This window comes from Cydia amplana, chromosome Z (assembly GCF_948474715.1).
Source record: "Cydia amplana chromosome Z, ilCydAmpl1.1, whole genome shotgun sequence".
NCBI classification, from domain to species: Eukaryota; Metazoa; Arthropoda; class Insecta; order Lepidoptera; family Tortricidae; genus Cydia; species Cydia amplana.
In genome coordinates, this window is record NC_086096.1 from 35,091,707 (window position 1) to 35,103,841 (window position 12,135).

At 37.9% G+C, this 12,135-nt stretch overlaps 1 protein-coding gene across 1 annotated transcript; it reads right to left on the minus strand.

The window, feature by feature from the left end:
• Nucleotides 1–704: 704 nt before the first annotated feature.
• On the minus strand, nt 705–5,023 carry LOC134660694 (astacin-like). Its single transcript, XM_063516474.1, has 6 exons — nt 4,884–5,023; nt 3,642–3,854; nt 3,382–3,491; nt 2,863–3,061; nt 1,571–1,707; nt 705–857 (listed from the first exon to the last, which is right to left on the minus strand). The coding sequence occupies exons 1-6, from the start codon at nt 4,996–4,998 to the stop codon at nt 705–707; spliced, it is 927 nt and encodes a 308-aa protein (XP_063372544.1). The 5' UTR covers nt 4,999–5,023.
• Nucleotides 5,024–12,135: the final 7,112 nt, after the last annotated feature.

A 12,135-nucleotide genomic window follows, 5' to 3' on the forward strand; every position in this document is an offset into this window, starting at 1 on the left:
TAACTGGAAGAGACCCCTCAAAGGGATAAGTTCGCCTTTGTACTTACTATTTTTAATATGTATTTTTGTACAATAAAGAGTTTACTAATACTACTATTACTAGTTTCAAACTGCCAGGGCTTGGCACTGTAGTCACGTGGTACTCATAAGAGTAAACAATAAATATAAAATAAAACAGTGGATTTACTAACAGGTATATTTATTTAAACCAATACTTAAATACATAAAAAACATCCATGACTCAGGAACAAATTATCTGTGCTCATCACACAAATAAATGCCCTTACCAGGATTCGAACCCAGCACCATCTGCTTCATAGGCAGGGTCACTACCCACTAGGCCAGACCGGTCGTCAAATAATTCTCCTAATAGGGAATATTACGCGTAGGGGGCGCCACTCCCACAATAAGTCTAAGGGTCTACTGCAAGCGAGAGACGAAATTTTGTTATCTAACCTCTCTATCACTCTTGCATATTCGAGCAATAAAGAGGCAGTTAGCCGAGTTTCGATGTCGCGTTTCCCGGTAGGCCCTTTGTAAACAAACCGCCTTGATGTATCAATGTCATATTTGACTGTCTGTGAAAACTTGTCCAAAAACAGTTTAAGGTACAGTATGTATAATTTACCCTATGGTTTACTAAAGGCGCTAGTGCTGCACTCTGGCGGCAAAAAAATGCAGTAATACTCCCTATTGTTAATATCTTAAGCCTCCTGAGCCAAGGGTTCAGCCGACGGTTCCTGGGTCTCGCCCTGAAGTTGCTCGCTCCACGCTCCAGGGCAGTCGTAGTGGCGTCGCACGCGCAGGTAGTCCCAGTAGGTCACGTAGTCCTGCTGGCCCATGAGTCCGTGCCAATCCTGAAACACGGGTTAGTAATGTAAGGTAATGAAATGGGATAGTAGATTGTTTCACAAGGGAGCAAAATTACATATTTACAGCGAGGGCGTACTGTATATACATTGAATCCTAAACGAAGCGAAGGATTTAATAATAGAATCCCGAAAGTAGCGAGGGAGGGATTCTAAAGGAATCCTGAGCGTAGTGTGGATTCAAGTTTGTTACGCAGCTGGAAATTATTTTGCTATCATATGACACATACTGTTTTTTACATCACATATGAGATAATTATGATGTTTAAAAATATTATTTAAGCTAAAAAAAAATTGTAAAAAATATGTAAAAATAGTGTCATAAAACAGAACAGTGCAAGACTGGGAGGTCAAACCCGATAAATCAAAATATTTTTTCATTCAAATTAGAACTCCACATGTGTCACATATTTATAGTTCCAATTTCTTTTTGACTAGGCTTAAGCTAGTCTTAAGTTGTTACTCTTTTTTGTATTTGTATTTTGACTTTTATTGAATAAACGATTTTTATTTATTTCAAAAACCCTTTTTCTTGAGTTAGGGCTTGACCGCCCACCCTTCGTGTGTTACTTTGTTATCCTAGCAGGGAGGAAAAGTGCCACTTTGATGCCTCCTAGCAGGGTAGAAAAACCCCTTTTTGAATTGGTGACATGAAAAAAAGAATAGCGATAACATGTTAATATGAGGAATAGATTACTTACATACAATGCCACCATGGCGGGGCGTCCGTTGATGCTGAACCCATAGCCTCCGTAGTGCATAGAGCTGGCGTATTCGTATGGTAACCCCATGTTGTTGACTATGTTCGTAGCGTACTTGTCGAAATTATATTCCATGCCTGAAGAAAATATTCAAAGTTATTCAACATGTTGATGAAAGTTATTCAAGTTATTCAACAAGTACAATTACTACGAGTATAAGAGCACAGATATGAGAAGATAAAAGGTTACCGTCGCCCATGGACACCTGCAACACCAGGAGTTGCAAATGCGTTGCTGGCAATTAAGATGGGAGTACCTACGCTCCTTTTCTTAAAGGTTGTATCACTCGTATCGGCCCGGAAATACGCGGGCAACAGTTCATTCCACAGTTTAGCTGTGAGAGGCAGGAAATTTCTGGAAAACACGCAGTTGAGGACTGCCAGACTTAGGGCTCATTTAGACGAGCCGAGAACTCGCATGCGAGTTTGATTACATTGCGTCGTTTGATCGGTCGGCTGAAGTAATGTAACCTCAATGGTCCGCAATGTAACTAAAATCGTATACGAGTTCGCGCGCCCTCTTAATGAGCCCTTAGGATTGGTTGCACCAAACCGTCTGTCGCCGTTAAAGAGTTCGCTAAATTTTATTATATGGAAAGTTTCATAATAAAGCGCCGCGGCGCGCCGGTTGACGTTGATCAGTCTGTCAACTGCGGATGGTGCAACTGGCACTTATAAATGCAGAGCACTTACGTTAATGGTTGAAGACCGAACAGCCAGTCTGTGATTGGACACTACCAGACGGGCTTCGTCCTTGATATTGCCTATTCGTTTTAACTGTCTGTCTGTCTCTGTCTGCGCAGAAACTGGCGGGACACAGGTTGTGTAAACTAACCAGGCCAGATGTTCTCCTACATAATTCATCCCTGTCTTAAGTAGACCGAAGCCCAGGATATGCAGCCACTCGTGCACGATAGTGGTGTGCAGGGAGCAGCTTGGCAAAGTCAGGTTGAGGATGTGGATGCCGCGGGTGGACCAGTAGCCCACGGCTTCCCAGGAGTTACAGGTTCAGGGTCTAACTAACCGGGCCAGATGTTCTCCCACATAATCCTGACGTAATCGTCCCTGTTGTGTGTGGACTGCATGTGCACGAAGCCCAGGCTGTGCAGCCACTCGTGCACGATGGTGGTGTGCAGGGAGCAGCTTGGCCAGGTCAGGTTGAGGATGTGGATGCCGCGGGTGGACCAGTAGCCCACGGCTTCCCAGGAGTTACAGGTTCAGGGTCTAACTAACCGGGCCAGATGTTCTCCCACATAATCCTGACGTAATCGTCCCTGTTGTGTGTGGACTGCATGTGCACGAAGCCTAGGCTGTGCAGCCACTCGTGCACGATGGTGGTGTGCAGGGAGCAGCTTGGCCAGGTCAGGTTGAGGATGTGGATGCCGCGCGTGGACCAGTAGCCCACGTGCGCGTAGCAACCGTCGTTGTAATTCTGGAGCAGATGGAAATACGATTTTACGGGGGCTTTAATTAGCAAAATTAGCGATACTGGCCACGCACAGCCGTCTCGCTCACGCTCAGTAAGAGTGAGAGAAGAATCTGAACTCATGGCCTTAAATAAATAAATATACTAGCGACCCGCCCTGGCTTCGCGCGTTACACAAAACCTATCCCTTCCTCAAGAATCACTCTATTGATAGGTGAAAACCGCATGAAATCCGTTCAGTAGTTTTGGAGTTCATCGCGAACGTACATTCACAGAAACAGACAGAAGCGGCGGGGGATTGTTTTATAAGGTGCAGTGATACTTACGGTAATACGGACGTAGTTTCTGTCGTTGTTAGTCCTGAGTCTGAAGCGGACACAGCTGTTCCTCTCGATGGCCGCCATGCCGTTCAAGATGGCGTTTTGGGCGGCCTGGGCTGCAATAAACGCATATTTATTTAGTAATATTATTAGATGATCACGTGACCGTAAGACGGTCACGTCATCTCTCGCGAGTTTAACATTTTTTCCCCACCTCAAAAAGTGCACAGCCCCGCTAAAGTGTCACTTTAAAAAAGGGTACTTACTGAAGTGCCCCTGCGCGAACTCGTAGACCACGACATTGTCCGGCCACTTGGTGTTCGGCCAGATGTACGCGTTGCGGCCGCTGGCGAAGGCCTCCAGCATGCCCTGCACCTGCACCTCGTCCAGCAGTATGTCGCCCTGGTACTTGCCGCTGTTCTCCCACACCTTGGCGTGCGGGTTGGCCGCTTGGCGGTCTTGGATGCGGAAACCGGAGTCTGGATTGATTAGGTACGATGTTGAAATATATTCAAAAGATTTTAATTTCTTTCAGTAATACCACTGTATATATCTTGTTCGTAAATAAATGATTTTAAAGATTTTTGAACTGAAATAGTTAGATGTCATATATTAAAAAAAAACCGCGTGCGTGCGATGGCGGGGTGGCCAAGGGGTTCAAGGCGTTAGCCCAGATTGCTAAAGACGTTCGAATCCGGCATTCACCACTGAAGGGCTTCGTCACTTTTTCTTTAATATATGACATCTATTTCAGTTTATAATTCATATAAATCATACTACACACACTGACTACTTACAAAACACAAATCAACTTATTTAACAAAATAACTTGATTTGTTCCCAAAGTTGTGTAAGCTTCCTTTGCGTAATTTTTAAAATAGGTACTGAAGCTTCCGCACTGAGGCGGAGATGAAAGGAGACGTGCGGGAATTAAACAATAGTATTATACTTTAAATGTAATCAACATACCTAGCTGGGCAATTAAATTTAACCTTTGAAGGCTACGCCTATCGTGCGCGGCGGCGGCGCGTCATCGTGAACCTTGTCTGAATGCACAAAGGTTGATATTGGGCTGTAGCTGCGAGCGTCATTTGACGTTTTTGGGGGTCCAAGGGTTAAATTCACACGAGACACGGAACCTGCCCGGCGTTTAATATTTAGTTAGGAAAAAATGCAAAAAGGGCGTCACAGGTTACGTCCAATATTTGAACGTTGTCGAGTTAAAGGTTTGTTATTTAATAGGGGTCAATGCGGCCAAATCCGTCTGCGGGAAATTCCGTACCTGCACGACCGTATTTTTCTTTTTTTTTGTATAGCAGGCAATAGAGTACACCTAATTTTGACTATTGAAACTAAAAGCAATCGCTGCTTTGTCGATGAAGATAACAATCCTGTAATTGTTTGTAAAAAGCGCTCATATACAGAATTTAGCACAGACGGATTTGGCCGCATTAAACTTTAAAATGTAGTCACCTTTCATAGCCGCCTTAGTTAATTGATCAACCTACCAGTCTTGCCGCTTTCCAAAAAACTCCTGAACGCCTCAATCTCATCTCGAGACTTCGTCACGGGCGGGACCGCTGTCGCGGCAACCACCAGAAGCAACACACCAAAGCGCAACATCGCACCGGATTAACAACTACGCATATGCAACACCCGTTTATATACATATGTTGTCGTGTGATTGATTTAAAGATAATGTGATTAACTGTATCGGATTTGTTACAAATAAACATTATTTTGATTGTGAATTCACTCATACCTTCTTCTGACTTTGCCTCTGGAATGCTAATATTAACAACCCTAAATTTGTTTTATACTTAGGGGAAACTGGGGAGGGTTGATCACCCCTTTTGTTTTTAGCATACATTTTCTTAACTATTTGTAGTATTGAAAAACTTTATAGACCATACGACTCAGAATTTATCTCTTCATTAATAGTTTGAATTAGAACAGATTTGTGCAATAAATTAGATCATTATTTAATGAAAACCCATACTGTTGACTTTTACCATGTGTCCCCTATGTAAGGGAGACTTGTTTACCCCTGGTCGGGAGCCTTGATCCTAGGGGGATCAAGTGACCCTGGTTCTTGGGACACATGGTAAACATATTTTTACCATGTCTCCCCATACCAGATTCTCATTGATTATATAACTCGGATCGCTATTAGCAATGCATCTATAATTTGTAAAATACACAGCAAACATATATATATTGCATCTTCCATGCTTTGAAGTTGTATTTCCGGTAATCAGATGTCTAAGCCGAAGGGATCAAGTCTTCCAGATTTGGGGACACTTGGTAAAAAGATTTTAAGTGGTAATGTCATATTTCGAGGGTAGTATCTACATTAATTTATTCACTTTATCTACAGAAAATTAATATATGAAGATTACACATATTAATCCATAATCTTATACTTTTAAAAAACAATGTAATCGTATCATCCATAAAACAACATAAAATAGGGAATCAATTTTTGTACCAAAAAAAAAACAAAAATCTAAGTTATTAACATAAAATTTCTTGTAACAAGCTAATTTTTTTAAAGTTCTTATGAAGGTATTTTTAGCGTCAGATACCTACAGCAATTTTAATTTTTTTACCCATCACTGGTCGTTATTGTTTAGTATAATAACTAAGTTTAGAAATTTACTGCTCACGTTTCGAGGACGGTGTTTGAGCTGCATAATCCTAAAATCCTTTCTATGGACCGTCGGTTCTATAGTACATAAGGTCGGAAAGCCATTGAAATAGCATTTCATCCATAAAAACAAATATCGTCGGTTGAAAACCAAATAAATAAATAAGTGTTTTTTGTCGACCAAGTAACATCCCCTGTGTGTAAAACGTTTAACTTGATAAATAAGACCAAGTACGGGAGTTCGTAAAATGTTGATGTCAACTTTAGTCAGTCTTTTCAAAGGCCACAGGGATAATTACGTTTTCGGAGTCGGTTGTATAATTAAAAACTGAATTATACGCCATTAAATTCCGTTTTAATAAACAATAATGAGTCAAAAACCTTGAAAGTTTAAATCAGTGTTTCTCTGGTCGTACTTTCGCGGCATGATTTACTAAAGAAAAGAAAATATTTATGATAGCTCTATGAATCATTTTGTAAGTAAATTTATTACAATGTATACTTGATCGCTTTGGGGGTGACATGATCCCGGAATCATATCTCCCCTGAAGAAAAAGACAAAGTCTCCCCATACATAGTAAGATTATAAAACGTGCCGTACTCGAAACATGTGTTCGCGTATATCAATGTAATCCAAGTTAATCATCACTTCAATAAACAACAAATAAAATAAGCACACTCACTAACATCATTTCCATCTCATATTATAAAATAAATCCAGTTAAAGCTTACCGAAAATTGAATATAGTACGCAGAAAATCTTTCACCGTCCGTCATTTTTGAACCACTGACTTTTCCGATACAGTGCCATGACAGAACGTGAAGTTAGGAACGAATGAATGAGTGTTACCAGCGCAAAAAATTGTATCTCGTTTGGTTTGATTAAAAATGAAGTTTACCAAGTGTCCCCTAGGGATCGACCCTCCCCACCCTCACCTATGTGTAGCTACATTTATTTATCGTATGAAAAATTACGATTCCTACAATTTTTGTGACTGCCCACGTAAGCTAGGAGGACACATGATGTAGGTATGTTCAAAGAGTAATAGTTATATAATACTATCTAAATATGCCATAGGTAAATGTATATTTATATGTTTATAGTGCCTATGGCATGACCATACGGTCATGATCATGACTTTACGCTCGTGTACGGAATTGTCCCTATGACGAAATTGGCCGCATTGACTGTAGCTGCCGTAAAATATGCCTTCATTACTACAAAATAACAACATTTAAATTCTAAAATAATTATATTGTGGTAGGTATTATGTTATATTCCGCTTTAAAGTTAAGTAGGTAAGTCTACTATCATGTTGTACTATAGTGAGGTGTTAAATGAGGTTGTGATATAGTTTTTATGTAGGTATAACAACGGTTGGAGCATAATTATTAATTACCCAGTGGGGACCAAAGTAGGCACATTTTACGGTAGGTACTTCTTCGCAAGTGTGTTGAAAAAGTTCATATGAAACACGTGTGCATTGGCCATTACACACATTGGTTTGCACAATATCGCTTCATCTGTAATGACCAACTTAGCACCATTGAGGTATATACAAGAGATTGTACATCTCGAACAAAATGTTTCCGCACCTCAGAGAAGTGCATGCACTTCTTTGCTTTTAGTACGACACCGACCACTGATGAGATGCCACACATGTACAGAAAATTAAACAAAAAAAAATTAAAAAATGCCTTCGTGAGTGTTAAAAAGTTGCAACAATAGCACAAGAAAATACAATAAAAGGGATGGAATAACATTTCACCGGTAAGCAATGGAATAACTGTTGATTTACTATTATTTAGTTTTCAAAGTAAATGTTTGGTCGTAGAAAAAGTATTGTACGCAACGTTGTTTAACTGAGTCAAAAAATACTCGTGGCGTCTTTATTAACAATTTTCGGCTTCGCATGCATGCATGCACTTTTCTGAGGCGCGGAAACATTTTGTTCGAGATGTCGTCTCTTGTATATACCTCAATGCGTAGCACACTTGTTTCACCTGTACCTACTATTATTTTTGTTAAATTAACTTTTTCTTTTGTCCAATAATCATTTATTAAATGAATAAGACGTCGGAGATAACTTTAAAACCAAATTATAAACGATTAAATCCCGTTTTCATAAATGATAATGTGTAAAAATAGTGAGTGTTCAAATCAGTGATTAACTCATTACTCAAGATAAAGTGATGATGATAAAATGTGTGATTGAAGATGATGAATAAGGCCTTATCAAATCGATCTATCGTTAAGGTGCATTAGCCCTGCTTTTAGTGATAATGCAATTCTAGAATAAGTAGATATGCATGTGTTTTTATTCAGTTTAATATTTTATTTTTTATTTATATTTATTTTTATTTTTATTTGGGGTTCTTCAAAGAAGGAGAGTACAGCCAGCCTATTATGGATAGCTTTATCCATCTTTATCCACGTGATAAAAAAACTGTCACTGTTTAACACCGTGGGAAAGAAAGTGACGGACACCGTTTTATCACGCTGTCACGTAGACAAGAACGACCATCATATCCGTACAGGTTTTTAAAAAGGTCGGCAACGCGCATGTAACACCTCTGGAGTTGCAGGCGTCCATAGGTTACGGTGACTGCTTACCATCAGGCGGCCCGTATGCTTGTTTGCCACCGAAGTGGTATAAAAAAAATATCTGGGAGACAAAAAAAAAACTCAAAAATGCGCGTTTTCCCAGAGATAAGACTAATAGATCGATTTTTCGCCCCCAAAAACCCCCATACCTATAGCATATTTCTTCGTTTCTGAAATCTGAGAGAGAGATAAATATATATATATATATATATATAGATATATATACAAGAATTGCTTGTTTAAAGTTATAAGATAAGATAATATATGTAGGATTTTTTTTACATTTAAGATAGAAAAGAAACATTATCTTGCGAAGGCGAAACCTTGTACCAGCTTTTTCCACGGCTAATGGGAGCTTGAGATCCACTTTGCAACTAATCCTATGAAAAAAAAAAAATTTTTTTTTACTTAGTAACTTAATTAAAAAAAGTATTTATTTACTTAATTTCAATCGTATAAAGATAATATGAAATTGTAAAGACCAAGCCAATAAGACTAATTGGGTTTTAGGGAATATGGGTCCTATACAAATGTAATAAAAATCAAAATATAATCCAAAAATTGTAATTACCTTTTTTCTCTATATATAAAAAAATATTTCCATAACTAAACGTTACAAAATAATAGAATATCAATACAATACTAAACTTAAGAATAACATTTTAAGCTAAAAAATAATTGGACGTTACCATTCTTTCTTCTTCCTTAAATTTTTAATATAAAAATCTTAGGAGTCAATCATCCCATGCTAAATCTACTTACATTTTATTAAAGAATACAAAAATATTATTAAAACGTCGTAGTATTACGTCTAACTTAACTTATCAGTTCATAAGTCATTACAGCTAAATGTCTTATTGTTTCGTGATACACATAAAAATCTCAACGACAAAAGCCCTAAGTAAAAAAGAGACAAAATGTCATGCATCTCTCTTTGCCATCGGCAGTTCTATACACCTATAATTAGACCTCAGTAGAGGCATGAAGTGGCACATTTAAGGTCTTAACACTAAACTTACATGAGCATTACTAAATTGAAGTACTTGTGCCCTTAAGGTGCGTCCAGACCTGGCGAACGCGTCGCGCATGCGAGCTATTCACTATTCGACATTCGCCAGGTCTGGACGCACCTTTACATTACATAAACATAAACTAAATTTATTGGAAATGATCAAATGCAAGCGCTTACACCAAATTTACATCTATTACATACACTATTACTTGTATGAGAATATTATTTTAAATAAGTATTGCAACAGTTTGCTCATAGCAATTCTAAATAGTCGGCAGTGTTGACTGGTTTATATATGTTCTTAGATACATCCTTAAAATACTTAATACTAAAAATAATACAAGCACTATAAAACAGGCCAAGCGCGTGTCGGCCCACGCAAAAGGAAAGGGTTCCGTACCTTCATAGATTAGGGCAAAGAAACGCCAGGGTAAATCAACTTTTTCTTGTCGCTCGTTACAATAGTTACGGTCGCCTGACTCACTCGTAAAACCCTTGTTTTATGAATTTATGAATTATGATATTTTAAATATAAAATACATTTTTATGGCAGTTATAAGCCCCATTGGTTTAATTAGCATATTAGTAGAACATAGCATAACATTTTCTTCTAACAAACATTGCTACTATTGTCGCCCGGCTCACGGAACAAAAAACAACAAAAAAAGTTGACTGTTACACTCTGTTTAAATTTTAAATGTCCATTTTGGTTCATGACATACAGATAGAAAAGCTAAAATTCACACGAGGACCTCTTTTTATTAATACACAAAAAGCTAATAGACAGACAGACAGCGGAAGCGTAAAAATATTGTCCCGGTTACCCTTCGGGTTAGGGGCATAAAAAAATTAATTCCACCTGTTACCGCCAAATTGTCACCAATTAATTCACTTTAGTGGTAACACCTATTTTCCCAGCTGTTCCCAATGCCTGTGTGCAATGGTTTTGCAATGGTAACAACTTGGTGGAAACATCTGTGAATAGCACATAAAAGTATGCAAATTCGAAAAATAAATCATATTGCACCAATAGTGTTACACACCGAATTATATTACACATAATTTATAAATTGGACAAATGCCCGAATAGAATTGCACAGCGAATATATTTAAAAGTATAACTCAAATAAGCAGCTACAAAAAGCATACAGTGCCCTCTAAGTGTGGTACAAACTAGTTCAAAGTATTCAAACTGAACGGGCAAGTATTGTTTTTGAGATGAATATTTTTTTAAGTGTCGTAATAACCCTGGCCTTGTGTGGTTATTCCTACAAACAACGGAAACCTGAAAATTAATCTCCAGATATGATTTACTATAGAAAAAAAACATAAAAATGTAAACTTCGTAAAACATGTGTTGGGTAATATATGTCGTTATACACAAAATACATATGTAACTAACTATTATAAAGGACCTGCTTAACTATTGTCTTTATGTAAAAGATATTAAGCTGCCTAAAGCATAAACATTGTAAATAAAATATAATATTACATAATATAAATAATAATGCGTTGGGGTGAGTTCTTGTTGCTTGGCCTACATGAATAAATTATATTTTGTTTGACTTTGAATTTGACTTTGATCAACTTTTCTCCCTCATTGGCTGTTATAAAATGTTATATAACATCGTGTGACAAGGACAGATTTATTATTTTCTTCCTGTTATATTATATGACAACCTATGGTGGGAGCACCATTAGAATTAGATATGTCTCCTGGGTCACTATTCAAAGTCATGGGTTTATAGGATTTCGTACGGCTTATTTTAAGGATAATCGTTGATTTTAGCATTTTTTCTGTGTTACTGTTGTCTCCTAGTTGACGTGCCAGAATAACTACATTTTTTTTATCCACCTTAAATCAATTCGAGGGTGAATGTTTATAAAAAATATTAACTGCTCAGTACCTGCAGATATCGCTTCAATTCGGATGTATTCAACGTGTAAAATAGATTTAGAAAGTTTGCGTAAAAACAAGAATTTATCTTTTGTAATGCGCACATACGTCTGTGGGATAAAGCTGGTTTATGCGAACTGTATTCCTTGGGTTCCGTACGTAGGTATGATAATTTTGTTACTATTTGTTGGTTTGTTGCATGTCTTAAATCTCTTTTTGACTCCGTGCGGAAAGAGGAGCGTCATAGAATGTATTGATTCCCATACATTCCACTTATTATTTGTTAAATGTTAGTGTATATGGGACGAATGTTTTTTTTTTAATTAGCACTAAGTTAGTTAGCATTAGTACTAAACGGCAGCCTAATAGAACTACAGAAAGCGTACAGATTACATTAAGTATATGAGTTACTATGTATAGCTACTGTGAAGGCACAAGCCGGCTAGCCTTATGCCTGGGTTAACACATGACATATCTATACTATACTAAGTACGTATGATACAATGGTGTGTACATAAAGCATAGTAGAAAATATTAGAAAGTCACACTTGCAGACACAGGTGGATGTATCAACTACTTCTTGTCACGCGTTCTTCAAC

Bases quoted from the DNA above. Each gene is read 5' to 3' on its own strand.
- LOC134660694 (XM_063516474.1), bottom strand. From the start codon at position 4,998: ATGTTGCGCTTTGGTGTGTTGCTTCTGGTGGTTGCCGCGACAGCGGTC. The intron at 3,492-3,641 runs GTAAGTACCCTT...CGTTTATTGCAG, and splicing joins GTTCGCGCAGGGGCACTTCA to CCCAGGCCGCCCAAAACGCC. The intron at 3,062-3,381 runs GTAAGTATCACT...CATCTGCTCCAG, and splicing joins GAAACTACGTCCGTATTACC to AATTACAACGACGGTTGCTA.